We start from the raw sequence: 27,905 nt of genomic DNA, 5'->3' as shown, positions 1-27,905 counted from the left end.
AAACTCAGGAATTGCAAGAGCAGAGATGGTCCCACCACAATGATCAGTCATTGTTCCCTACTGTCCCCCAGCATCCCCTTGTCCCACCTGGCACCCTCAGGTTAGAAGAAAGAAACCACAGTTTACAAATTCTTCTTTATTGCAGACAGTTCAGGCACAGGTACATGGAAGAAGCTGTATTGCAGATTTTACACAAGGTGGTTTGAGGCAGCAGGCACCTACCTCTTCCCCACCCCCACTTCCCCAAATACACATCAGTCTAGAGATCATTCCTATTGAAATCTCCTGAGCATGCTGTCCTCTCAAACAGCACACCATCCAGCCCTGTGCCCAATGTCACCCGGCAGTCTATGGGATCTGAAGAGGTGGGGATACAGTCCACCCGCACTGGGACGGGGAAAGGGTATCTTTTTACACGTCAGATTTAGCTGTGGTGTCCTTACCAATCCTAAAACCCGTAACAGGGCACTGACCCAAATCTTGGGTTTGCTTCTGGCCTATCATTGCTACGTTGCCACTAGGTTTATACAATCCAGAAGTCTGTGGGATGGGGGGCTAGATTTGTATTGGGCAAGGCGTTTGTCCCCAAAATGGAGAAGCAGAAACTGCCCTAATAGCTAAGACTCCCTGGGATTTGAAGACAGCATTAAGTCTGTATTCTGAGGAAGGGAATAGAGGCCTGGCAATGTCCTGCAGAGGTCTGAGGGGTGAGGACTCCTAAATTATGAGTCCCTCACAGACTGCCTCCTTCCACAGCTCTTGACCTATACTCCAACCCAACTGGGCCTGGCTCTGTGGGCAGTGGAGGCTGGCTCTTCGGATTACCTGCCTTTGGGTAATGATATCCAAAGCAGATGGGACAGGAGCTGAGCTGCCCTCTGCCTGGTTTGGTGTATGTGGGGCACCCTGGATATGATCCTGATCCTTCTGGGGATACAGCGGACCCCTCCCTTGATACTGCTGAGACTTCAGCCCACAGGGCCTAAATGTGATGGGCCATTTTGCCAAGGCCTCTCCAGCTTCAGCAGGATTCAGGATCATCTCTCCTGCTACTAGAACCCTGAACCTCGCCAGAGCAGAAGTCACAGGAGGTATCAGAACTGACTGCACAGGCTTCAGTGCGAGAAGCTTCAAGTCGGACCTGAGCTCTTCCTGCCTGCTTTCCCAAGACCAGTCGCCCTGTGGAGTGGGAGAGAACTGCCCTACAGGGCTTCTGAGAGGCTAGCTGGGAGTGCTGCTTCAGCAGTTTCTCCCTGAAACAGGTATTCAGAGTTGGGGCAGAAGTGGGAGGGTGAGACATGAGACAGACAATGGGTCCGGGTGGCTTTTGATGCCCAGCCAACTAGTAAACTAATTAAAACAATTTAAACTGTTAAGAAAATTTTTGTGGTTTTATTGTATCATGAGGCATTGAAACATCTGAACAAATCAATGTCTGGGCGGTGAGGCAGCTGCTTTCTCCTTCACTTCTTTGGGTTACTAGAGCAACTTGTCAGTAGATTAAAAAAAAAAAAAAAAAAAAAAGGACAACCTTTTGCATTACTTAAGTCTTTCCAAGGCATGCGCTGGTACAACACAAATTTCTCCCATCAGATGCAACTAGTCTAGTGTCCAAACATCATGCACAACACCTCGGTGGCAGCAGCGCACTGCGCCCACTCCCGCCGCGGCCCTGCTCATTTGTGCATGATATTTGGAGCATCTGGAGGAGTGGGAATAGTATTGGGAAGAGGAGGGAGGAGGAAACAGCGTGAGTGCCTAGTTGAGAGGAGGTCAGCCGAAGTTGTGCAGGGCGAGCCTGAACATGTCATTGGTGCAAACCCAAGCATCGTTGATGTTCTTTAATAGGAACATCTGGTGGAACCCCATGATGGGGTCTTCATCCGCCTGTGAGGAGAGAGAAGAGGATTCAGTAAGGGGATCGAGAAACAGGAAGATAATTCAGTGGTAGGAGAATAGGGCAAAAAAATGTGGACTTTAGGATCAGGCCCTACTGTCCTGAACTCAAATCCCAGTATAGCCAAGGGGTACTTGTGAATGTGAATTGATGTAATGTATGAAACAAGGCCCTGGGCACATGGAGGTCAACAATCAGCCACGCCTACTGCTATGTGTGCTTAAACTGCACAATAATTCACCCTTAGCTATAGCAAAGACAGAGGATGTACCTGCCTCCAAGCACATACCTCCAGGCACAAGTGATCACAATTTTGAAATTAATCCCATAGTATTTACCAAGTACTTAGCGTATCAAAAAAACCTGCAAACAATATTGAAAACATAGGTTCACCATCTGATGATGTTTCCTGTCATGTAATAAACAGTATTTGAGATGAAAAAAAAGGCAAGAAACCTGCAGCCAAACTGCAGAAAACTAGGATGAGGCCTAGTTGAAACAGGAGCCTAGCTAACCAGCACTGTCTCTAACATCACCTGCTTTCTGGGAATTATCGTCATCAAGGAGGCAAATCAGTTGTTTGGGAGCTCCAAATTGGACAGAATCACCAGGAAGAACATGAAGCCAGGTGGGAAGGAGCAGTGTTTACTACCTTTGCCTGAGAAAGTGAGCAATGAACTCCCTACAGAGACCTCCTGAATTCTGTCCCTCTTCAGGCGCAGGCACTGAGCAAGACATCTTGGACAGGCAGGATAAACTGACACAGGAAAGTCCAGGCCAGAAAGCAGGTGCCTCTGCGTCCACTGCAGAGGCCCACAGGACCACCTACACACCCACTCTGGACTCAGGAAGCCCTGTCCCAGCTAGGCTAGAGAGAGCGAGCATGTGACCATGTTATTGTGAGACACAAGCCCAGGCCAAGGGGCAGCCAATTTGTCCTGCTATTTTTGGGAAGAAGGGTGTTTTTGGAAACAGAATCTGGCTTGCTTTATTTATTTATTTATTTAGAGCCAGAGTTTCGCTCTCATTGCCCAGGCTAGAGTGCAATGGTGCAATCTCGGCTCACCACAACCTCCGCCTCCTGAGTTCAAGCAATTCTCCTGCCACAGCCTCCCGAGTAGCTGGGATTACAGGCATGTGCCACCACACCTGGCTAATTTTGTATTTTTAGTAGAGACAGGGTTTCTCCATGTTGGTCAGGCTGGTCCCGAACTCCTGACCTCAGGTGATCTACCTGCCTCGGCCTCCCAAAGTGCTGGGATTACAGGCATGAACCACTGCGCCTGGCCCAGAATCTGGCTTTAATAGGCTGAAGCACAGCAGGTCCTTGGAGAGTTCCTGGCAGGTCTGCGGGACCACAGGAAGTCTCTGAGAATAACAGGTCTTGAGAAGGAGAAAGGAAAATGCAAAGAGAAATAGGAGTTCCAGGCTGGGCGGTGGCTCATGCCTATAATCCCAGCAGTTTGGGAGGCCAAGGCGGGTGGATCACCTGAGGTCAAGGAGTTGAAGACTAGCCTGGCCAACATGGTGAAACCCTGTCTCTACTAAAAATACAAAAAATTAGCTGGGCATGGTGGCAGGCGGCTGTAATCCCAGCTACTCAGGAAGCTGAGGCTGGAGAATCGCTTGAAACCGGGAGGTAGAGGTGCAGTGAGCTGAGATTGTGCCACTGCACTCCAGCCTGAGCAACAAGAGAGAGACTCTGTCTTCAAAAAAAAAAAAAGAAAAAGAAAAAGAAAGAAAGAGAAGAAATAGAAAGAAAGAGAAGAAAGAAAAGAAAAAGAAAGAAAGAAAGAAAGAAAGAAAGAAAGAAAGAAAGAAAGAAAGAAAGAAAGAAAGAAAAAAAGAAAAGAAAAGAGAGAGAAAGAAAGAAAGAGAGAAAGAGAGAGTTCCAGGAATCTGCTTTGCTCAGCAGGTGAGGAGCCAGCAGCCAGCCTGAGGAGTGGTAGCAAGGGCTGCAGTAGTGGACTGCCTCTCAACACCCAGCTGGCCTGTCCACCTTGACCTTGGGGCAGGTGGGAGCCTAGTGGCTTGGCACTCCAGTCCCATCCTGCTCCAATACTTCTCCCTTTTCCAGATAAAGGCTCTAGACCAGTGTCTGCCAATAGGACTTTCTGCAGTCACAAAAATGTTCTATATGGCTAGTATAGCCAAAGAAGTATGTTTTAATCTTAATTAATGTAACTTAAAAATTGCCACCTATATGTGGATAATGGCTAGCATAGTGAACTACGCAGCTCTAGACAGTCACTTTGTCTGGGTGTCCCTAGATAAGCCGGCCACATCCACAGGGAAAGCAGGGACACAAGACTCTCCTCTGCCTGCCCACCCCTCCCTACCACTGCGACAGCACCATTACCTTAAGCTGGCCCACAACCATGCTGATGATGCAGCTATCTGGAGTGGGCTGATGGTCCTGCGCGGTGATGCTGTGCTGGATTTTCTGGAACGGAAGGCTCTGCAAGAGAGAGAGTGGGAGGTGGGAGAACCAAGGCCCGAAGAGGTGGGAAAGGAGCCACCTGCACCCTGGCTTTCATCCCTACTTACAGACAACTTCTCCACAATGGCAGCTTTCCCCTGGAACTGTTGTCCTTCCCACGTAAGGCATGACGCGTCAATCTGAAAAATGCAGAGGAAACCCCAGGGTTGGGACCTCAGAGTACAGGTATCTCTAAGGCCCTGGAAAGACTCTGAAAAGGGTCTTGCTTGGAGAAGTGTGCCCACACTTCAGTTTCCCTGTCTAAAGAGGGAGACTGAGTATAACCTCCAAACATTACACTGTCAGCATCTTCAAGTATACCCCATTGTCCCATGGACCCAGGCTCTGAAAGACTATTTAATAAAATATACTTCCCATTTGTATTTAAGAAGTCATACGGCCACTGATATGCATAGGCCCGGGAGGGCTATATGTGGCCTGAGCTCAGCCATCCTGCTGTGTGGTGTCAGTCCCCAAAAGGTGTCGGAAATATGGCCAGGCACGGTGGCTCATGACTGTAATCCCAGAACTTTGGGAGGCCAAGGCAGGCAGATCACAAGGTCAGGAGATCAAGACCAGCCTGACCAACATGGTGAAACCCCAGCTCTACTAAAAAATACAAAAATTATCTGGGCGTGGTGGCGCACGCCTGTAATCCCAGCTACTCAGGAGGCTGAGGCAGGAGAATCGCTTGAACCTGGGAAGGGGAGGTTGTAGTGAGCCAAAATCGCGCCACTGCCCTCCAGCCTGGGTGACAGAGTGAGACTCCATCTCAAAAAAAAAAAAAAAAAAGTCATCAGAAATAACTTGGAAAAATTCCACATTCATCACCTTCCACGGCCCAGGCTCAGTTCTACTGTGGACCTTCTAGCTAGCCTTCTGGATACCCCTGGGGTCAGGGAGAGATACAGGCTGACAAGGCCTCCCAAGGCCTAGTCTGGGACCCTCCCTACCACCAAGAAGCAATATCTCACATGTAACCCACTTAGCTTAGTTCCACCTCAAATCTTCCCTTCCACAGCCTTCAAGGGCAGAACTCAAAAGGACCTCTGCTACTTACTAGCTGTGACATTAGTAAGTTATTTCTCTGAGTCTTAGTTTCCTAACCTTCAAAGGGGTAATGTGCTGAATATTATGAAATAATAAATATAAATTGTTATTTTAGGACCTTCCTAACTCTCTGGCTCAGGCCTGCTCTAAGAGATAATGAGGCCAGGCTGGGCACAGTGGCTCACGCTTGTAATCCCAGCACTTCGGAAGGCCGAGGCGGGTGGATCACGAGGTCAGGAGATCGAGACCATCCTGGCTAACATGGTGAAACCCCATCTCTACTAAAAATACAAAAAATTAGCCGGGCATGGTGGCGGGCGCCTGTAGTCCCAGCTACTTGGGAGGTTGAGGCAGGAGAATGGCATGAACCCAGGGGGCAGAGCTTGCAGTGGGCCAAGATGGCGCCACTGCACTCCAGCCTAGGCGACAGAGCAAGACTCTGTCTCAAAAAAAAAAAAAAAAAAAAAAAAGAGATAATGAGGCCAGTGGTTCACACCTGTAATCCCAGCACTTTGGGAGGCCAAAGTGGGCAGATCACTTGAGGTCAGGCATTCCAGACCAGCCTGGCCAACATGGTGAAACCCCATCTCCTAAAAATATAAAAATTAGCTGGGCATGGTGGTGCGCACCTGTAACCCCAGCTACTTGGGAGGCTGAGGCATGAGAATTGCTTGAAGCTGGGAGGCGGAGGATGCAGTGAGCCAAAATTGCACAAATGCAGTACAGCCTGGGTGACAGAGTGAGACTCCACTCCCCCGCCCCCACAAAAAAAAAAAAAAGAGAGATAATGAGGCAGAATTGCCAGGATCTCAGGTCAGATCACTTCAAGTTTTCAAAAACTCTATGCTGGGCATGGTAACTCACACCTGTAAATCCTAGTACTTTGGGAGGCCAAGGCAGGCGGATCACCTGAGGTCAGGAGTTGGAGACCAGCCTAGCCAACATGGTGAAATGTCACCTCTACTAAAAATACAAAAATTAGGCGTAGCCGGACGCGGTGGCTCATGCCTGTAATCCCAGCACTTTGGGAAGCTGAGGCGAGCGAATCACCTGAGGTCAGGAGTTCAAGACCAGCCTGGCTAACATGGTGAAACCCCATCTCTTACTAAAAAATACAAAAATTAGCCAGGCGTGGTGACATGTGCCTGTAGTCCCAAATACTTGGGAGGCTGAGACAGAAGAATAGCTTGAACCCAGGAGGCAGACGTTGCAGTGAGCCGAGATTGCGCCACTGCACTCCAGCCTGGGCGACAGAGTGAGACTACATCTCAAAAAAAAAAAAAAAAAAAAAAATTAGGCTTGGTGGTGCATGCCTGTAGTCTCAGCTACGCCTGAGGTTGAGGCACAAGAATCGCTTGAATCCAGGAGGCAGAGGCTGCAGTGAGCCGAGATCACCGCACTGCACTCCAGCCTTGGTGACAGAGTGAGACTCTGTCTCAAAAAACAACAACAACAACAACAAAAAAAACTCTACTATGATAATGACAATCAAATAATATCTGTGCGGGAATTGGTCTTCCACTAATAAGATTTCCTTATTTTTTCCAAAATTTCTGAATGGACCCTGACTTTCTGGAGACAGACACGGAAGACTATGGACACTCAGCCCAGTCAGGCTCTGAGACTGTGCCTGGATTACTCCCATCACTCCCATCAGGATCACCTGCCTGATCAATCACACTTTTGTGACTGAATCTCAGGCAGAATCAAGTACAATTAGTTCTTGGTGTATATGAACACCACTGTAAGAGCAGCAAACACCGGGAGTGGTGGCTCACACCTGTAATCCCAGCATTTTGGGAGGCCAAGGTGGGTGGATCATGAGGTCAGGAGTTCGAGACCAGCCTGGCCTGGTGAAACCCCGTCTCTACTAAAAATGCAAAAAATTAACTGGCCATGGTGGCAGGCACCTGTAATCCCAGCTACTCAGGAGACTGAGGCAGGAGAATCACTTGAACCCAGGAGGCAGAGGTTGCAGTGAGCTGAGATCGAGCCATTACACTGCAGCCCAGTGAAAGAATGGCCGGGTGCGGTGGCTCAAGCCTGTAATCCCAGCACTTTGGGAGGCCGAGACGGGCGGATCACGAGGTCAGGAGATCGAGACCATCCTGGCTAACACAGTGAAACCCCGTCTCTACTAAAAATACAAAAACTTAGCCGGGCGAGGTGGCAGGCGCCTGTAGTCCCAGCTACTCGGGAGGCTGAGGCAGGAGAATGGCGTAAACCCGGGAGGCGGAGCTTGCAGTGAGCTGAGATCCAGCCACTGCACTCCATCCTGGGCGACAGAGCGAGACTCCATCTCAAAAAAAAAAAAAAAAAAAAAAAAAAAAAAAAAAAGAAAGAGCAAGACTCCATCTCAAAAAAGGAGCAGTCAACAATGCCTGCATAGAAGGGTTTGTCAAATGACATATCAGCCTCCCTTGGGCTAACCCCATTTGTTTCCCATGAGCATTCAGGAGCTTTGGATCCAAAAGGAAGCTGGACCCCAGGCCTCCAGGAGAGCTTAGCTTTGCACTGAGGATGCTCATGGCTGCTGCCTCCAGAGGGCACCATGAGCCCTAACCTCTGCCTATTGCTGCCCAACCCAAAACCATGTGCCATGACAAGTGCTGGCCACATGGAATGGCAAGTCCAGAATACCCTGCCCAGAATAGCAGGATTCCCACTCTTGTGGGAAGTTGACAAAAGGAAAAGTATAGACCAGGTAGTTAGTTGGGCCAGGCCTCAGACCCGTCCCATGGACAAAAGCTCAGATACAGAGGTGTAGCCAGTCCAGATAGGGCTGCCAAAACTTGTGAACTGGACATACTCGCCCAACATCCAGATTGATTCCCTTAGGTCCTATTCTGGCCCTAGAGCTGGAAACTTACGTAAATTGCGCCTAGTTGGGTTCTATCATTATCAAATAACTGGTAGTAATGTTGAATGAAGCTGGATCCAATCTGCTCCCAAATTGGCTTGTCTCCCATTCTGGAGCGTCACCCGGCCTCACGGAGACCTGCAAGACCAATGAGACCAGGAGGGAAGCATTGGTACCACAAAAGTAGGTGACCAGCCACTGACCCCCACCCCTCACTGGCCTTCCTGGAGTCCTTTGCTGAGATCTGTTCTCTCAGAGTACACGGAGAGGCCCTGGGGAACTGGCAGGAGACCCCTCCCAAGTCAGACCAGTGCTGGGAGCCCAGAGGTGGACCAGACCCAGCTTTTCCTTTGAGTTCTTGGTTGATGAGACACATAGATGACAGGGTCGTGGAGCACACAGGAGGGATGCTGAGGGTGGATCTACAACAAAGTAAGGTCAGAGCAGGCCCTTGAAAGCCCAGTAAGGGGAGGGTCCTTATGGGAGGAGTTAAGCACTCTTCCAATATCTTTCCATGTAATCCTCTCAACAAACTGCAAGGTCAGAGTTACTGCTGTTCTTCCCACTTTACAGCCCAGAACAACTGCTATCTGTGTGTGTGTACTATTTTGTATTACAGTGCTCAGGCCCCCAACACTGTCCCAGGGCTATGCTGACAGATGGAAGAAGACCCAGTGAGGATGGGGGCAGATTCTCAAGGCCCCTCTTCTTCTTTTTTTTTTGAGATGGAGTTTCACTCTTGTTGCCCAGGCTGGAGTGCAATGGCACGATCTTGGCTCACTGCAACCTCTGCTCCCCGGGTTCAAGGGATTCTCCTGCCTCAGCCTCGGGAGTAGCTGGGATTACAGGCGCCCTCCAACATACCCAGCTAATTTGTATTTTTAGTAGAAATTGGATTTCACCGTGTTGGCCAGGCTGGTCTCGAACTCTAGACCTCAGATGATCCACCCACCTTGGCCTCCCAAAGTGCTGGGATTACAGGCATGAGCCACTGTACCCAGTCAAGGCCCCTCTTCTGACAAAAAGAGCAAGTGACCCCTTAGTCTCAATGGGGGCAGTTTACTTCCCCGAGGCCAGGTGATACCTGACCTGGCCCTTTCTAGGATATTTCTTCATTGACTGGAGTAACTCCTACCCACTTCAGAACTGGGGACATGAGTTCAAGGATCAGAGGGAAAGCTGAGGGTTGTGGAAAGCAGGGCTGAAGGCTGTGAGGGGAAACGTGTCATCACTTCATATCCCCTCATCCCAGCATTGCCTTCACCCTAAGGAGCTGTCTCTCTTGGGTCTCTGAGAGAGAGGGGAGGCCCCTTCCCAACTAGAAACCATGGCTGCAAGGATACTGGATGGAAAACCCAAGCCCCAGATGGGAGAGTCGCTTGGGCTTTGCTAGGCTTCTTCCAAGTAGGGAAGCCCACATCTCGCTGCAGATCCCCTGACTGCAGACCCACGTGTTGTTCTGTGGTTGGCCCCGACTGTAGAGGAGCCCATCCCCTCTGTCCTGATAATAGGACTCTGAACCAAAGCAGTGAGGACGTGGGTTCTATCCCAGCAGACAAGCATTCGCAGTGGTGGGATCTGATGCAAGTCACTGCCCTTCTTAGGGCCTCAGCCTCCTCCACTGTAAGATGGGGATGGCAACCTGACAGTGCCAGTGGTTGTGAAGCTTCTCTAAGGGAACATGATAAAGCCCTCAGCTCAACATGGTAAGTGCTAGCTCACTCCAGTCCTTGTGACCTCACCCAAAGCCAGAGGAGCCAGTGGGGAGGAATTATGTAGGGGAAGAGTGACAACACAGCCAATCCTCCACTCTGTGACCAACACTCAAGCCAATGAGGGACCAGGAAGCTAAGCCAGCTTTATTTTAGGTCCCCTAGGAGGTAGTGGCACTAAAAATAGAAGCTTAGTGCTGGGATGACTAAGAAATGTCCAGGAAAATCTAAAGCAAGCAGGGGAGAAAGCTTGGATCCAGTCATGCCTGCCACACAGGAACACAAGGTGTATCCTAGTTCATTCTGCCAAGAAACAAATCAACAAGTGGGGAAAGCACAGGACCATCATCTAGTCTTCACTGTGGTCTTGGTCACATTTCCAAGGGGTCAGACTCTGGCTGTACCCACACACAAACTTAGAGGACCTAAGGCAGAGCACAGCTCCCGCCCCTGGCATTTCTGCCCCTTCCACCCTAGCATTTGCTATGCTTAGTCACTCAACATGCCCTGACCTTGCTGCAGCTTCCAAGGTGCCATACCCAGTGCCTAAGAGCTCTGAGGGTAGGGGAAAAGCTGGAGGAATGGATAAGGGCCATGTCTCCTTCTACCCTTGGCTCACAGCAAAGTTGGGCAGTCCTCAGAAAGGATATGCCAACCAGAAGAAACAGCACCAGCAAATGTCTTGGGGCATGAAAAGGGTGTCTCCCTCTGTCCCCCAGGTCAGGGTACAGTGGTGCCATCTCAGCTCCCTGTAGCCTCAACCTCCAGGACTCAAGCAATCCTCCCACTTCAGCCTCCCAGGGAGATGAGACTCCAGGCAAGCACCACCACGCCTGGCTCCCTTTTGTGTTTTCTACAGAGACCGGGCTTCGCCATATTGCTCAAACTGGTCTCAAACTCCTGAGCTCAAGTGATCCGCCCAGCTTGGCCTCACAAAGTGCTGGGACTATAGGCGTGCGCCACCACACCCAGCCTGTGATAACTTTCTGATACAAAAACTCCTTGACTGAAGTAGTGGTAGAAGGAAATGGGGTGGAAGAATAAAGGAAGAAAAGGATCCTTTGGCCTGGTAGGGCAGGGCAGAGTGGGGAAGAGTAAGCTCTCTGAGGAATAGGACAGATCAGGGGCTCCCAGAAAATGAGAAGGAACCTTCAAAACTATGTGGATTGAGGCCTGCTTCACCGTCTTGTGTTTATTTCCACGTAGTGATCACAACAGCCACATTGTCAGAATCCACCGTCATCCAGTGATGTCGCTGGGTCTTGCCCTAAGCTCATCTGGTACATCAGTGCTGACACTGGGTCCTCTGGTCAAGGCCCGTCTCTTTCTCTGCTAACTCTGCATCCCTGAGCTCTAAACCACAAAGCTGACCATGCTCCTCCCCTACAACACCCTTGCTTTTGGCTTAAAGGCCAAACCCCCTAAGTTCCACCCTCATCCCCATCTCTCTAGCCATTCCCTCCTACATCAATCCAGCTACATACACAGACACAACAGAACCTACTGAAAGCCTATTCACTGTGTTTGGTACACAGGCAAGTCCCCTCCTGAGATCCCCACCCTTCTCACATCCTCCAGGCCAGGCTGGAGGATGTTTCCCAAAATAGCCAGCAAGCTCTGATCTTGTTTCTAACACATTTACTGTACAAGTAATAGGCTGGAAAGAAACAAAAAAAGCCTGGGCTCAGAGGCAGCCTCACATTAGACTGGGAACTGACCATCATGACAGCTTCTCCTACAGCTCTTGTGAGAGGGCCGCTGACCACACCATCTCCTGCTTCACCCCAACAGTCTGCAGGCTGAGGCCTGGCTCCTTGAGGAGCAGAAAAGACTCTGATGACCTCTGAACACCAGCCTTCGCTGACCATTAGGTCTCTGTGAGCACAAAGACCCTCTAAGAATGTCTCGGCAACTGTGGCCCTCTCCCAACACATTTGCTCAGAGGCAGAGATATCCCAGCCTTGTGAATAATTTTCAACTGTTTAGCCATAGATCCCAGGTTAAAACCTCTGACCCAGGAGATCCCGTTAGACAACAGAAAAACCCCATTTTTATCCTCCAATTTTAAGTGTTTCCAAGAACAAAACTCAAAATAACAGTGTCTGGTTGTGAACACTTCATCTTCACCAATGCACATTAGGCATAGAAATGTGCAAAGAGCTTATGTGCACTTGTTTGTAACCACACCCTGTGAGTCAACCCCCACATTACAGATGACCAAAAGGAGATTCAGCGAGGTTAGCCAACTCCAACTCACTCTAGGTCAGCAGCTGATAGGTGGTGGAATTGGACTGACTAGATTTGGAGGCCTCTCCAGAGTCAGGACTCCTAGTGACAACTTGGGCCTGGAGACAAAAACAAACAGACCACATCAGTGAGAGCACTCCTCTGAGCCTGGCTCTCTCAGAAAGGGGCAAGGCAGTCCTGAACCAGGGCTTCCACCTCCAAACAAAGGCCTCAGGCAGAAGAGTTCCACATCAAACCCAAAGTCCAAACACATGAGTTTTCATGGAGGATAATGTCAGTTTTCTCAAACCTTCAAAGTCACAACCCTGTTCTACCATCTCAGCAAAGCAGAGCAGACAAAGATGCTAGCCCGAGGCAGGAGAGTGATTGGGAAGACCATGTCACTCCTTCCAGACTGCACACAGAAAGATTCTCATGTGCCTGAAGCCACAGGGAATGCCAGTAGATCTGCATGACCTGCAGTGAGGGCCCTGAAATCGGTACCAGTCGTGGCTATCCCCCACACATGCTATCATGGAGGCCAAAAACACAGCCCTGAAGCACAGCCCAGAAAGGACTCTTCCAACAGGGAGACTGATAGCCAACCTGGCTTAAAACCCTCAGGCCCAAGGCAGAGCATGGTAGCTCACATCTGTAATCTCAGCACTTTGGGAGGCCCAAGCAGGAGGATCACTTGAGTCTAGGAGTTCTAGAAGCACCTCAGCAATAAAGCCTCATATCTACAAAAAATTCTAAAAATTAGCCAGGCATGGTGGTTCACTCCTGTAGTGTCAGCTACTCAGGAGGCTGAGGTGGGAGGATCACCTGAGTCCAGGAGGTAAAAGCTACAGTGAGCTGTGAACTTACCACTGCAATCCACCCTGAGTGACAGGGCAAGACTCTGCCTCAGAAGAAACAAACAGGCTGGGCATGATGGCTCATACCTGTAATTCCAGCACTTTGGAAGGCCGAGGTGGGCGGATCACGAGGTCAGGAGATTGAGACCATCCTGGCTAACACGGTAGAACAACTAAAAATTCAAAAAATTAGCTGGGCGTGGTGGCAGGCGCCTGTAGTCCCAGCTACTTGGGAGGCTGAGGCAGGAGAATGGTGTGAACCCAGGAGGCAGAGCTTGCAGTGAGTGGAGATTGTGCCACTGCGCTCCAGCCTGGGCAACAGAGTGAGACTCCATCTCAAAATAAGATAAAATAAAATACGATAAAGTAAAATTAAATTAAATTAAATTAAAATAAAACTAAATTAGCTGGCCGCAGTGGGTACACCTGTAATCCCAGCTACCCGGGAGGCTGAGGCTGCAGTGAGCTGAGAACACCCCACTGCACTCCAGCCTGGGTGACAGAGCGAGGCTCCAACTCAAAAAAAAAAAAAAAAAGGCCTAAGCAGTGGCTCAGGCCCGTAATCCCAACACTTTGGTAGGCCAAGGCTGGTGGATTACCTGAGGTCAGGAGTTCCAGACCAGCCTGGGAAACATAGAGAAACCCCATCTCTACTAAAAATACAAAAAATTAGCTGGGCATGGTGGCACATGCCTGTAATCCCAGCTACTTGGGAGGCTGAGGCAGGAGCATTGCTTGAACCCGGGAGGCAGAGGATGCGGTGAACCGAGATTGTGCCATTGCACTTCAGCCTGGGAAACAAGAACAAAATTCTATCTCAAAAAAAAAAAAAAAAGAAAAAACAAAATCAGCTGGGTGTGGTGGCATGCGCCTGTAATCCCAGCTACTTGGGAGGCTTAGGCAGGAGAACTGCTTGAATCCGAGAGGTGGAGGTGGCAGTGTGCCAAGAACGCTCCACTGCACTCCAGCCTGGGCAACAGAGTGAGACTTTGTCTCAAAAAAACAAACAAATGGCCGGGCGTGGTGGCTCACTCCTGTAATCCCAGCACTTTGGGAGGCTGAGGCGGGTGGATCACGAGGTCAGGAGATGGAGACCATCCCGGCGAACACGCTGAAACCCCGTCTCTACTATAAATACAAAAAAATTAGCCGGGCATGGTGGCGGGCGCCTGTAGTCCCAGCTACTCGGGAGGCTGAGGCAGGAGAATGGTGTGAACCCGGAGGCGGAGCTTGCAGTAAGCTGAGATCACGCCACTGCACTCCAGCCTGGGGGACAGAGCGAGACTCCGTCTCAAACAAACAAACAAACAAAAACAAAAACAAACCCTTGGAGCCAGAGTGCAAAAAGTATCTTGAGGGTACGGTGGCTCACACCCCTAATCATAAATGTAATCCCTCGGACACTTTGGGAGTCCAAGGCAGGAGCACTGCTTAAGCCCAGCAGTTCGAGATCAGCCTGGACAACACAGTGAGACCTCATGTCTACAGGAAAAAAAAAAAAAAAAAAAAGCTGGACATAGTGGAATATGCCTGTAGCCCCAGTTACTCAGGAGGCTGAGGTGGGAGGATGGCTTGAGCCAGGGAGGTCCAGACTGGGCAACACAGCGAGACCTTGTCTCAAAAAAAAAAAAATCCTGAAGGCAGAGCAGCAGCAACTAGACAGGAAGACACTGCTGGGTGTTAGTCTTTCAGGAAAAACTGTCCCCCACTGATTTTATGGTCTGACAAGGGGTGCTACTATGCATTCTGTCCCATGGCACCTGGAACAGTCTCAACCACTTATCCTGTCTTCAAGTATCAACCACTTGTCCTGTCCTAGGTGACCTGGCCCTCCTGGCTGTCCAACCTCATCTCTTGCCACTCCCTCCCCTCCTCTCCAGTCGCACCAGGCACTTTCCTCCATCTGGAACATGCTGAGTCTGTTCTCACTACAGGGCGTTGTAACTGTTGCTCCTTCTATCTGGACCACTCTACTTCCTAGACCTTCCTGTGTCACATATGTGCCAGCTCAAATGTCACCTCCTCATTCACACCTTCCCTGACCACTCAGTCTAAAGTAGCTGTCTAGTGGCTTGGTCTAAAGTAGCTGTCTAGTGGTCAGGTACAGTGGCTCATGCCTGTAATCCCAGCACTTTGGGAGGCTGAGCAGGCAGATCACTTTAGGTCAGGAGTTCGAGACCAGCCTGGCCAACATGGTGAAACCCTGTCTCTACTAAAAATACAAAAATTAGCCAGAAATGGTGACATGTGCCTATAGTCCCAGCTACTTGGGAGGCTGAGGTGGCAGAATGACTTGAACCCGGGAGGCAGAGGTTGTAGTGAGCCGAGATCATGCCGCCCCACATGCCACCCTGAGCGACAGAGTCAGTCTTTATTATTTATAAATAAATAAATTTTAATAAATAAATTAATTAATTATAAATAAATAAATCATTTATAAATAAATAAATAATAAAGTAGCTGTCTAGTTACCCATTTTGCCTCCTGTATTGTTTTCTTAGCACTTATCACTGCATGACATTGTCACATTTTGGTATTTGTTTACGGTCTATCTCCTTGACAAAGCACCCCTAGTCATCCCTGTTCCCATGGTACCTGGCCCAGCCCTCAATAACTATTTGTCGACTAAGTGCATGAGTGTGTCAGAGCCTGGGCTGAGAGGCCAGTCCTTCTTCTCTGGAGGAGGAGTGAGTTCTGTGCAAACTTCACTCAAGTGGCCTACTGACCCACTTCCCCTCCACCCACACCTTCTGTCCAAGCTGTGAGGAAACAATTATTTCTTGTCCACCCAGCTATCTGTCTGTAGCATCTGGCAAGTGGGGCTTAGCCCCAATACTCTCTCATTCCCAAGGTCCAAGTGACATGACAGACAGCTGTGGTTGAACAGCAGGCACAGCCACACCCTCAAAAACCTAGCCTCTAGCCTGCTCCACGTCTCCCTTGTTATGTGACCCTTTGACTCTGTCCTATCATTAGTAATTGTAGGATGTTAGGAGGAAATGATGGGGTATGGAGCAGGACCCAGCTGTTAGGAGTTAGTACGGGTTCCTAGGTGAATACTAGGTCAACAGCTAGGAAGAAGGTAGGTATCTCACCCACACCATGGAGTAGGCCTAGAACCAGGAATGGAACCTGTGTGGCCCGCCACTCCCCTGCCTGAAGGATGGAGTGAAATCAGCCCAGATGGCTGACCAGGACAGAATCCTTTCCTGGGGCTGTCACCTGAGGTCTAGGTGCCCACAGCACCCTAAGGGCTCCTTCCTCCTCTTTTACCTGCAGGGAGGGTTCTATAGCCACTGGGCTTCCCTGACTGGCCCAGCTGAATCCCAAGACCTGCATTCTGGTCTCTGCTCTGCACTTACTCCATATGCAACCTCCCTTTCCCCAGTGACTCAGAAGACCTCTGGGGCCCCATTCCTTCTACCCAGCTCCCATCCCTGAACTAAGCCTCAGGCTATGAACTTGATGGTCAGGTAAATATGGACTTGGCTCCCCTAATGGGGCTTGAGACTCCTAAGGGACCACTCCTGTGGCCTGGCCAATACTGTTGTGACACGCTGAGATTGAGAAGAGCCGGGAATAAAGGGATGACCATGGCGTCCACAGGGTGGTGGAGGGAACACCTCCTGTGAGTCAAACACTTCTGTGTTCTCTCACTTGAGTCTCACAACAAGCCCTGTGAAGCTGGTATGATTATCTTCACTTTATAGACAAGGAAACAAAGACTCCAAGAGGTTAAGAAAGAATTTAAGACCACAAAAAGCCACTGGTATAGCTAGCATTAGAATGTTCACAAAACTGGCCGAGATGGGGCCGGCACAGTGGCTCACACTTGTAAACCCAGCACTTTGGGAGGCCAAGGCAAGTGGATCACCTAAGGTCAGGAGTTCAAGACCAGCCTGGCCAACATGATGAAACTCTGTCCCTACTAAAAATACAAAAAATTGGCCATGCGTGGTGGCAGGTGCCTGTAATCCCAGCTACTCCAGATGCTGAGGCAGGAGAATTGCTTGAACCCGGGAAGTAGAGTTTGCAGTGAGCCAGGATCGTGCCACTGCACTCCAGCCTGGGCAATGAGAGCAAAACTCCAACTCAAAAAGAAAAAAAAAAAAAAAAAAAAAAAAAAACTGGGCTGGGTGTGGTGGCCCACACCTGTAATCCCAGCACTTTGGGAAACCGAGGCAGATGGAGCATGAGGTCAGGAGTTCAAGACCAGCCTGGCCAAGATGGCGAAACCCTGTCTCTATTAAAAATACAAAAATTTCACTTTGGGAGGCTGAAGCGGGCAGATCATGAGGTCAGGAGATCGAGACCATCCTGGCTAACATGGTGAAACCCCGTCTCTACTGAAAATACAAAAAATTAGCCGGGCGCGGTGGCAGGCACCTGTAGTCCCAGCTACTCGGGAGGCTGAGGCAGGAGAATGGCGTGAACCCGGGAGGCAGAGTTTGCAGTGAGCCGAGATTGCGCCACTGCACTCCAGCCTGGGCGACAGAGTGAGACTCCCTCTCAAAAAAACAAAAAACAAAAAACAAAAAAAAAACCAACCACACAAAAATTTGCTGGGCGTGGTGGTGGGTGCCTGTAATCCCAGCTACTCAGGAGGCTGAGGCAAATAATTGCTTGAACCTGGGAGGTGGAGGTTGCAGTGAGCCGAAATCATACCACGGCACTTCAGCCTGGGCGACAGAGCGAAACTCTCTCCAAAAAAAAAAAAAAAAAAAAAAAAAAAAAAAAAAAAAAAAACTGGCCAAGATGCGAACAGCTGAAAGCCAATGTGGAGTAGCAGAAAGCACCTAAGTGACAAAATCAGGTAACACAAGAACATGTCCATACACTTCTCCACCTGCTTCAGGGACGTCCACATTGGCCACATCGTAACAGTGGGTGAGTGCCAGCCCCTGAGCAAGACAGTGCGCTTCATCATGTTCAAGGTCACCAAGGCCGTTGGCACCAAGAAGCAGTTCCAGAAGTTCTAAGGCTGGACGTCTGCCCACTCCCCGCAATGAAATAAAGTTATTCTCATTTCCCCCACCCCCCGAAAAAAAAAATCGGGTGGCAAGGAATGCAGCCCAGGCCTTGTCTTCCCCTACGAAATCAGCAAGCTCCATGAGCCTTAGAATGGAAGAACCTGAGCACCTACTCAGCAGGTCAAAGCACCTTTATACCTTAGAGACATCAGAATTTGCATTCTCCTAGTCCTGAAACCACCTGCAAGTGGAACCAGTATCTCCACACAGAGTTCCTTCCTGGGGAAGCAAGCTTTCCAGTTTCTGCCCTGGGGACACCCACTGGCTCTGAGGGAATCATTCGAGGTTTTAAGAAACAAACATCCCAAAATTCCCCCAGTTTACTGAGGACACTGGGGCAAACAGCCCTCAGTTCCCAGGTACCCCAGAAACCCCTCTCTTATGAGGAAAGTTCCCCATCCCCATAGCTGCCCTGTCTCCAGCCTGGGGGCTTAGGGAGCTGGCACACAGCAGGTACAGCAACAAGTGAGTAACGCCCAAGGCAGTGAAAAGAAGTTCTTGGCCACTGGTCACCCTGCAGTAGGAGCCCTGGGGTCCCTAGGCAGGCCACCGTGGGCCTCGTGTCCCTCTCCCTTGGCCACCAAGACACGTTCCCAGCCAAACCGAGACCCAAGCAAAGCATTCTGCCCAGGAGGGCACACTCCAGCTGACAGGGTGAGGAAAAAGAGGGTGAATATTATTACATGGCCTAAATCACTCCAAAGATAATCCAAACACTGCTGGCTCCCCGAGGGAGGGACTTAAGAATTCCTGCCATACATGATCAAAGGAAGAGAGAATCACAGAATCTCAAAGCCAGAAAAGGGGTAGCCAACTCAAACTGAACTGCAAACACACAAACATCATTCTCAAATGCCCTACCAAAACATTAATTAAACATTAAAAAAAAAAACAAAAAAAAAACCAGCACCCAGCACAAAGTTCAGCTCAAACTTTTTTTTTTTTTTTTTTTTTTAAGACAGAGACCTCCTTTTGTCACCCACGGTGGAGTGCAGTGGCACAACCTTGGCTCACCGCAACCTCAGTCTCCCAGGTTCAAGCGATTCTCTTGCCTCCCGAGTAGCTGGGATTACAGGTACCTGCCACCATGCCTGGCTAAGTTTTTGGAATCTTAGTAGAGATGGGGTTTTTCCATATTGGCCAGGTTGGTCTCAAACTCCTGACCTCAGATGATCCACCCACCTTGGCCTCCCAAAGTGCTGGGATTACAGGTGTGAGCCTTGTGCCCGGCCAAGAAATCATGCCCAACTTTCAATGTCCATTCTGTGGAAAACTTTTTGGATTCACTCCCCTTACCCCAAAAGGACTATTCCTCTGTCCCGGAGGCCTCAAGGAAAATGGTCTGAATTGCATTCTAAAACAAGCACTATTGGTATTTCCAAAGTCCCTGCTGTCTCCGGCTTCCCTCTGTAAGCCCCCAGGCAACGGCCATCTGTTGAAGGAACATCCAAGGAGCCTCCCTAACCAGGTCTGCTGAACCTCCCACCTCTGTGAAGAATTCCTGTCTGGCGCCTGGGAAGATGCCCTGATGGGTACTACCACAGGAACAATTAAAAAGTGACCATAAGAGGGTCTCAGTGAAAGGAGCAGAAGCCACAAACCCATGCTCCAGGAAGGGAATTAGAAGGTCTCGCACAGGCCAGGCACGCGGTGGCTCATGCCTGTAATCCCAGGATTGTGGGAGGCCGAGGTGGGCAGACCAAGAGTTGAAGAGATCGAGATCATCATAGCCAACATGGTGAAACCCCATCTCTACTAAAAATACAAAAATTAACTGGGCATGGTGGTGCATGCCTGTAGTCCCAGCTACTCGAGAGGCTGAGACAGGAGAACCGCTTGAACCCGGGAGGCAGAGGTTGCAGTGAGCCGAGATCGTGCCACTACACTCTAGCCTGGGTGACAGAGTGAGACTCCATCTCAAAAAGAAGGTCACGCACAACAGACAAGGCGTGGTGGCTGTTCCCTATAATCCCAGTACTTGGGAGGTTGAGAAAGGAGGATCACCTGAGCTCAAGAATTCTGAGACCAGCCTGGGCAACACAGTGAGATCCCGTCTCTACAAAAAGTTGTATAACTTGGCCGGGCACGGTGGCTCACATCTGTAATCCCAGGACTTTGGGAGGATTACTTGAGCCCAGAGTTCAAGACTAGCCTGGGCAAGATAGTGAGACTTCTGTCTCCACAAAAACTAAAAAATAAAATATAAAGCTTAGCAGGTGTGGCCAGGCGCAATGGCTCACGCCTGTAATCCCAGAACTTTGGGAGGCTGAGCAGGCGGACCACAAGGTCAGGAGTTCGAGACCAGCCTGGCCAATGTGGTGAAACCCTGTCTATACTAAAAATACAAAAATTAGCCAAGCATGGTGGCGGGAGCCTGTAGTCCCAACTACTCAGGAAGCTGAGACAGGAGAATCACTTGAACCTGGAAGGCAGAGGTTGCTGTGAGCTGAGATTGTGCCACTGCACTCTGGCCTGGGCAAGAGTGAGACTCCGTCTCAAAAATAATAATAATAATTAGCTGGGCGTGATGGTGAGCACCTGTAATCCCAGCTACTCAGGAGGCTGAGGTGGGAGGACTGCTTGAGCCCAGGAGGTCAAGGCTGCAGTGAGCTGAGATGGCACCACTGCACTTCAGCAGTGACACAATCACAGCTCACTGCAGACTTGAACTTCCCAGCTGAAGTGATCCTTTTGCCTCACCTCCCAAGTAGCTGGGACTATAGGCACCCACCACCATATCTGGCTAGTTTTTATTTATTTAATTTATTTTAAAGATAGCATCTAGCCCCGGGTGCGGTGGCTCACGCCTATAATCCCAGCACTTTGGGAGGCTGAGGTGGGCGGATCACGAGGTCAGAAGATTGAGACCATCCTGGCTAACACGGTGAAACCCCGTCTCTACTAAAAATACAAAAAATTAGTCGGGCGTGGTGGCGGGCACTTGGAGTCCCAGCTACTTGAGAGGCTGAGGCAGGAGAATGGCATGAACCCAGGAGGCGGAGCTTGTAGTGAGCTGAGATCACGCCACTGCACTCCAGCCTGGGCGACAGAGGGAGACTCCATCTCAAAAAAAAAATAAAAATAAATAAATAAAATAAAATAAATAAATAAATAAAGACAGGGTCTCACTGTTGGTAAAAGAGTGAGACCCTATCTCATTAAAATAAAAAAAAAGGCTGCTGATGTACACTAAGAAAAATTTTTAAAAGAGAGAAAAAAGGGCCAGGCGCGGTGGCTCATGCCTGCAATCCCAGCACTTTGGGAGACCAAGGTGGGTGGATTACCTGAGGTCAGGAGTTCGAGACCAGCCTCACCAACATGGAGAAACCCCGTTTCTACTAAAAATATAAAATCAGCCAGGCATGGTGGCACATGCCTGTAATCCCAGCTACTAGGGAGGCTGAGGGAGGAGAATCGCTTGAATCCAGGAGGCGGAGGTTGCAGTGAGCCAAGATCACGCCATTGCACTCCAGCCTGGGCAACAAGAGCAAAACTCGGTCTTAAATAAATAAATAAATAGAAAGAAAGAAAGAAAGAAAAAATGGCCAGGCACGGTGGCTCACGCTTCTAAACCCAGCACTTTGGGAAGCCAAGGTGGGCAGATCACCTGAGGTCAGGAGTTTGAGACCAGCATGGCCAACATGGCAATACCCCATCTCTACTAGAAATATAAAAATTAGCCAGGTGTGATGGCAGGCGGGTATAATCCCAGCCACTCGGGAGGCTGACACAGGAGAAACGCTTGAACCTGGGGGGCGGGGGTTGCAGTGAGCCGAGATTGTCCCACTACACTCCAGCCTGGGCAAGAGTGACACTTCACTCCAGCCTGGGTGAAAAAAAAAAAAAGAAAAGAAAAAAGATACCAGTGTTTCATTAAGGGAATCCTAGCTTTTTTTTTTTTTTTTTTTAGAGACAGGGTCTTGTAGAGTGTCCCCAGTCTACAGTGCAGTGGCATGATCATAGCTCACGGAACCTTGACCTCCTGCAGCCTCTTGAGCAGCTGAAACTACAGGTATACAACACCATAACCACACTAGCTATTTTTTTATTTTTCTTTTGTAGAAATGGGTATTGCAATGTTGACAAGGCTGGTTTTGAACTCCTGGCCTCAAGCGATACTCCAGCTTCGGAGCTGGTGCTGAATCCTAGAATTTTTGATATAAGGTGGCTTCTAGTTATGAATTTTTTTTTTTCCGAGACGGAGTTTCGCTGTTGTTGCCCAGGCTGGAGTATGTTGGCACCATCTCAGCTCACTGCAAACTCTACCTCCCAGGTTCAAGCGATTCTCCTGCCTCAGTCTCCAGAGTAGCTGGGATTATAGGCATCTACCACCACGCCCAGCTAATTTTTGTATTTTTTTTTTTTTTTTTGAGACGGAGTCTCGCTCTGTCGCCCAGGCTGGAGTGCAGTGGCGCGATCTCGGCTCACTGCAAGCTCCGCCTCCCGGGTTCACGCCATTCTCCTGCCTCAGCCTCCCGAGTAGCTGGGACTACAGGCGCCCACAACCGCGCCCGGCTAATTTTTTGTATTTTTAGTAGAGACGGGGTTTCACCGTGGTCTCAATCTCCTGACCTTGTGATCCGCCCGCCTCGGCCTCCCAAAGTGCTGGGATTACAGGCGTGAGCCACCGCGCCCGGCCTGATTTTTGTATTTTTAGTAGAGACAGGGTTTCTCCATGTTGGTCAGGCTGATTTCAAACTCCTGACCTCAAGTGGTCCACCCTCCTCAGCCTCCCAAAGTGTTGGGATTACAGGCGTTTTGAGCCACTGCGCCCGGCCTAGTTCTGAAATTTGAAAATTCTGTGTCTCCAGGGTGGGGAACATCAAACACCGGGCCTGCTGTGGGGTGGGGGGAGCGGGGAGGGATAGCATTAGGAGATACACCTAACGTAAATGAGGAGTTAATGGGTGCAGCACACCAACATGGTACATGTATAGATATGTAACAAATCTGCACGTTGTGAACATGTACCCTACTACTTAAAGTATTAAAAAAAAAAAAATTCTGTGTCTCCTTTTATTTTTTGAGACAGAGTCTCACTCTGTTGCCAGGCTGGAGTGCAGTGGCACAATCTTGGCTCACTGCAGCCTCCTCCTGGGTTCAAGCAATTCTCCTGCCTCAGCCTCCTAAGTAGCTGGGATTACAGGCAACCGCCACCATGCTCGGCTAATTTTTGTATTTTTAATAGAAACAGAGTTTCACTATATTGGCAAGGCTAGTCTCGAACTCCTGACCTCCTGATCCGCCCGCCTTGGCCTCCCAAAGTGCTGGAATTACAGGTGTGAGTCACCGCACCTTGACTAGTCTGTGTCTCTCTTAAGTAATTCTTCCCCTCCCAAACTACCAACTCCAAAGGCAGCAGAATAAAACAAGACATGGCTCGGAGAGAAGAGATGGGCTCAGCCAGGTGCGGTGGCTCACACCTGTAATCCTAGCACTTTAGGCAGCCGAGGCGAGTGGGTCACTTGAGGTCAGGAGTTCAAGACCAGCCTGGCCAATATGGTAAAACCCCATCTCTACTAAGAATACAAAAATTAGCCGGGTGTGGTGGTAGGTACCTGTAACCCCAGCTACTCGGGAGGCTGAGGCAGGAGAATTGCTTGAACCCAGGAGGCGGAGATTGCAGTGAGCCAAGATGGCGCCACTGCACTCCAGCCTGGGCAACAGAGCAAGACTCTGGCTCAAAAAAAACTGATAGGCAGATAGGCCTCTACACATGAAAGGACATAATTTTGAGCTAATTGAGAACTGAAGCATCTTGATATCCCGCCTCATCCTTGTGCAGCCAAATCCCAACCACCGCATGCCAGGTCCCACTTCCAAGTCAGCCTTACATGAACAGAGGATGCAGATAGATCCCCGAGAACCTCAGGGTACTTCTCTTATATCTGAGACCTAGATGGCCTGCCAAGTTCCAGAAACGTTAACAAATTATCAGGATCAGGATGCCTAGCGATGGCTAGCTGACCTCAGACAAAGAAGTTACAGGGAACTTCTAGAGGTTGGAATGAGAGGGAGGCACCTGGATTCCTCCTACTCTTGAGTAACCTCGGAGAAGGAAAAGTATCTTTTTCACCCTGAAGAAAACCCTTGTGATCACTGGGCAATTGTTCATGTCTGTAATCCCAGCACTTTGGGAGGCTGAGGTGGGAGTATCACTTGAACTCAGGAGTTTGAGACCAGCCTGGGCAATATATGGAGATCACATCACTACAAAAAATAAAAATAAAAATAAAATTAGGCTGGGATCAGTGGCTCACGCCTGTAATCCCAGCACTTTGGGGAGGCCAAGGCAGGTGGATCACCTGAGGTCAGGAGTTCAAGACTAGCCTGACCAATATGGTGAAACCTCATCTCTATTAAAATTACAAAAATAGCCAGGCATAGTGGTGTGCCCCTGTAGTCCCAGCTACTCGGGAAGCTGAGGCAGGAGAGTCGCTTGAACCCTGGAGGCGGAGGTTGCAGTGAGCTGAGATCGTGCCATTGCACTCCAGCCTGGGCGAAAGACCAAGACTCCGTCTAATAAATAAATAAATAAAATAAAAAATAAAAAATTTGCCAGAGTACTAATACATGCCTGTAGTCCCAGCTACTTGGGAGACTGAAAGGGAGGATTACTTGAGCCCGGGAGGTCGAGGCTACAGTCGGCCACAACTGAGCCACTGCACTCCAACCTGGAGGGCAAAGCAATATCTTATCTCAAAAAAAACAAAAACAGGCCAGGCGTGGTGGCTCAGGCCTGTAATCTCAACACTTTAGGAGGCCAAGGCAGGTGGATCACCTGAGGCCAGGAGTTCGACCAGCCTGACAAATATGGTGAAACCCCATCTCTAATAAAAATACAGAAATTAGCCAGGCGTGGTGGTATGCACCTGTAGTTCCAGCTACTCGGGAGGCTGAGGCAGGAGAATTGTTTGAACCCAGGAGGCAGGGGTTGCAGTGGGCCGAAATCGCACCACAGCACTCCAGTCTGGGTGACGGAGCGAGACTCTGTCTCCAAAGAAACAAACAAAAACAAAAAAACAAAAAAAACCTCTCCTGGTCAAGCCACCCAGGGCCACGAAATACGCAAACTAAGCCAGAGCCATAAGCCAGCTCACCTGAAATCTGTGTCCTAGAAAGTACCAATCCAGACAATCTACGGAGAGTCTTGAAATAACTGCTTCTAGTTCTAGATTTCACCTCATTGTCCTGTGGGTAGTCCCTTTTGGATGAACCTGATTTCCATGTCCTCATGGGCCAGAATATGGACTAGGAAAGTTAAATCCAAAGAGAAGGCAGGGTTTGATAAGATCTGAGCAGCATCCTTGCCTGTTCTTCCTGACCAGGGAAAATAACTAGGCAGAGCAATTCATATGCAAGAAAACTTCTAAGTCAAGAGTACTTGGAGGCCGGGCGCGGTGGCTCAAGCCTGTAATCCCAGCACTTTGGAAGGCCGAGACGGGTGGATCACGAGGTCAGGAGATCGAGACCATCCTGGCTAACATGGTGAAACCCCGTCTCTACTAAAAAATACAAAAAACTAGCCGGGCGAGGTGGCGGGCGCCTGTAGTCCCAGCTACTCGGGAGGCTGAGGTAGGAGAATGGCATGAACCCGGGAGGCGGAGCTTGCAGTGAGCCGAGATCTGGCCACTGCACTCCAGCCTGGGTGCAGAGCAAGACTCCGTCTCAAAAAAAAAAAAAAAAAAAAAAAAAAAAGAGTACTTGGAAGAAGTGACCAGAAATGACCAGAAAAATATTACATGGGAAAATACTCAAGGGGGAAGAAAAAAAAATGTAGGGGCAGTTGCTTTCTTCACCTTGGGTCTCAATCAGCCCTCCTAAGAGCCCTGATATTCTGCTTGCTGCTGAGGCCAGGGCTGCAGAGACTGAGCTGCTGCTTTTTTTTTTTTTTTTTTTGAGACGGAGTCTTGCTCTGTTGCCCAGGCTGGAGTGCAGTGGCATGCTCTCTGCTCACTGCAACTTCTGCCTCCCGGATTCAAGCGATTCTCCTGCCTCAACCTCCCGAGTAGCTAGCTGGGTGTACAGGTGCGTGCCACCATACCCAGCTTTTTTTTTTTTTTAGACAGAGTCTTGCCCTGTCACCCAGGCTGGAGTGCAGTGGTGTGATCTCAGCTCACTGCGATCTCCACCTCCCGGGTTCAAGCAATTCTCCTGCCTCAGTCTCCTGAGTAGCTATCATTACAGACATGCACCACCACGTCCAGGTAATTTTTGTATTTTTAGTAGACATGCGCTTTTGCCATGTTGGCCATGCTGGTCTGGAACTCTTGACCTCAGGTGATCCGCTGGCCTTGGCCTCCCAAAGTTCTGGGATTGCAGGCGTGAGCCACCGCGCCAGGCCTGAGCTGCTTCTTTAGTCTCTGGAAAGACTGCAGCTCAGAGAAATCAAGGCTTTACATGCCATCTCTCCTCTAGTCCCAAGGTCTTCTCTGGACTGGTTCCTAAATTTACCATCTCTCAATCAGAAGCGCCTTGACAAAAGCTATCAGGATAGTATTCTCTGGTCAAAGATAACCCTTCTCCCAGAACTCAGTAGGGTCTCTGATGGCAGCAGTAAGGGCAATTTCATAAAGCAACCACGTTCCTGCCTGTTTATAGGCGGCTCCAGTTGTTGGGAAGTGAGCAAGCAAGTGAGGGAAAGCCAGACTTTCTGCAGCTTCCAGCCCTAGTTCTGCCGCCCAGGCTTCGGAAGGGCCCTACAAAGTCTGAAATCTACATGCTCCACACAGAGGCCCCTTCCAGCCCAGGTTTTGGTTTAGCACTAGGCTCAAGAACCTCAGGCCTGAATTCTACTTTCCCGTGCATTAAGTCCCACCTTAACATCCCATTCTTATGAAGTCATCCTGCGGGGCAATTCTATAGTTGCCGCTGGGGCCTGATCACTGATAGAGAAGGGCGTGGGCTGGGCCTACCCGCCAGAAGCCGCCTCACCCCATCAGGCCCAGCCAGGGGTAAAGTCTCCCGTGGAATCCCCTCCCGCCTCATATTCCCTGACCCTGCCCTCCCTGCGAGAACTCTAGTACGGGCTCCACAGAGCGAGCGGTAAGAAACGTACACTCCCGAGGGGCAGACAAGCAGGGGGCGTTCACCTACACCCCGGCCGGGCTATGGTCGGGAACAGGGTGAGGGGCCCAAGCCCCGGCTGCGGCAGGCGGGCGCCCTTACCCATGCTGACTCTGGAGCGGGCCGGGTGGCGCTGCCCATCCCCGGATCCTTCGTAGGTGGGTAGCAGGAGGTGGGACTGGGGTCTGCCCGCTAGCCAGCCTGCAGAGCTTGTGGGGCTCGCGCAGGCCGGGCCAGGCTAGACGGGGCGGGGCCCTAAGGCCCCATCCGGATGGTCCCGACTAGAGAAAAAGGCCCGGCCATGGCGCAGGCCAGTGCATCAGCCACCAGCACGGTACGGCCCAGATAGGCGCCTGACTGGCTCTCTCTGCGTTCCCCCAGGCCGCCGCCTCACAGGACCGGCGGGAGGCGGAGCCGCGCTCGACACATGGCCCGGGCCCCGCGCGGCTTCGGGCCGCCGGGGGGGGGGAGGGGAGGGGCCGCCCGGAGACTCTCAGCGGAGCCTCCCGGCAGCCCGGAGAGCGGCTCCTGCGGCCCAGCCCCCGCCCCGGCGTGCTGGCCCCGACACTCACCCGAGGGGCTGGCACGATGGCGGCAGCGGCGGCGGCAACCCAGCGCGGTCTGCGACCGACTGTCCCTTCCCCCCTGCCTTCCTTCGCCCGCCCCGCTGCACTCTGGGAGACGCAGTCCCACCGCCCCCCCTTTCCGGCATGAGCACGCCAAGAAAA

General features: G+C 50.3%; 1 protein-coding gene across 4 annotated transcripts; it reads right to left on the bottom strand.

Moving 5' to 3' along the window:
* Window positions 1-121: 121 nt before the first annotated feature.
* Window positions 122-27,844, bottom strand: NUTF2 (nuclear transport factor 2). 4 transcript variants are annotated; one of them, XM_050773290.1, is made up of 6 exons: window positions 27,750-27,838; window positions 13,169-13,254; window positions 8,297-8,424; window positions 4,445-4,516; window positions 4,257-4,355; window positions 122-1,887 (listed from the first exon to the last, which is right to left on the bottom strand). In XM_050773290.1, the coding sequence occupies exons 3-6, from the start codon at window positions 8,393-8,395 to the stop codon at window positions 1,774-1,776; spliced, it is 384 nt and encodes a 127-aa protein (XP_050629247.1). In that variant the 5' UTR covers window positions 8,396-8,424; window positions 13,169-13,254; window positions 27,750-27,838; the 3' UTR covers window positions 122-1,773. The 4 variants fall into 4 exon arrangements, with proteins under 4 accessions (XP_050629247.1, XP_050629246.1, XP_050629244.1 ...); XM_050773289.1 differs by lacking the exon at window positions 13,169-13,254 and adding an exon at window positions 12,256-12,343; XM_050773287.1 differs by lacking the exon at window positions 13,169-13,254 and having other exon boundaries at window positions 27,750-27,844.
* Between the last annotated feature and the right edge of the window lie 61 nt (window positions 27,845-27,905).

The sequence above is a fragment of the Macaca thibetana genome, chromosome 20 (assembly GCF_024542745.1).
Source record: "Macaca thibetana thibetana isolate TM-01 chromosome 20, ASM2454274v1, whole genome shotgun sequence".
Taxonomy (NCBI): Eukaryota; Metazoa; Chordata; class Mammalia; order Primates; family Cercopithecidae; genus Macaca; species Macaca thibetana.
The sequence above is the reverse complement of the archived record's forward strand: the minus strand, read 5'-3'. Positions and strand labels throughout refer to the sequence as shown.

What these genes read in the sequence shown, in the direction of transcription:
- NUTF2 (XM_050773287.1), bottom strand. Translation starts at nt 8,395, where the DNA reads ATGGGAGACAAGCCAATTTGGGAGCAGATTGGATCCAGCTTCATTCAA. An exon ending in CCCAACTAGGCGCAATTTAC is followed by an intron (nt 4,517 to 8,296) that starts GTAAGTTTCCAG and finishes TGCATTTTTCAG; the next exon opens with ATTGACGCGTCATGCCTTAC. An exon ending in CCATTGTGGAGAAGTTGTCT is followed by an intron (nt 4,356 to 4,444) that starts GTAAGTAGGGAT and finishes TCTCTCTTGCAG; the next exon opens with AGCCTTCCGTTCCAGAAAAT.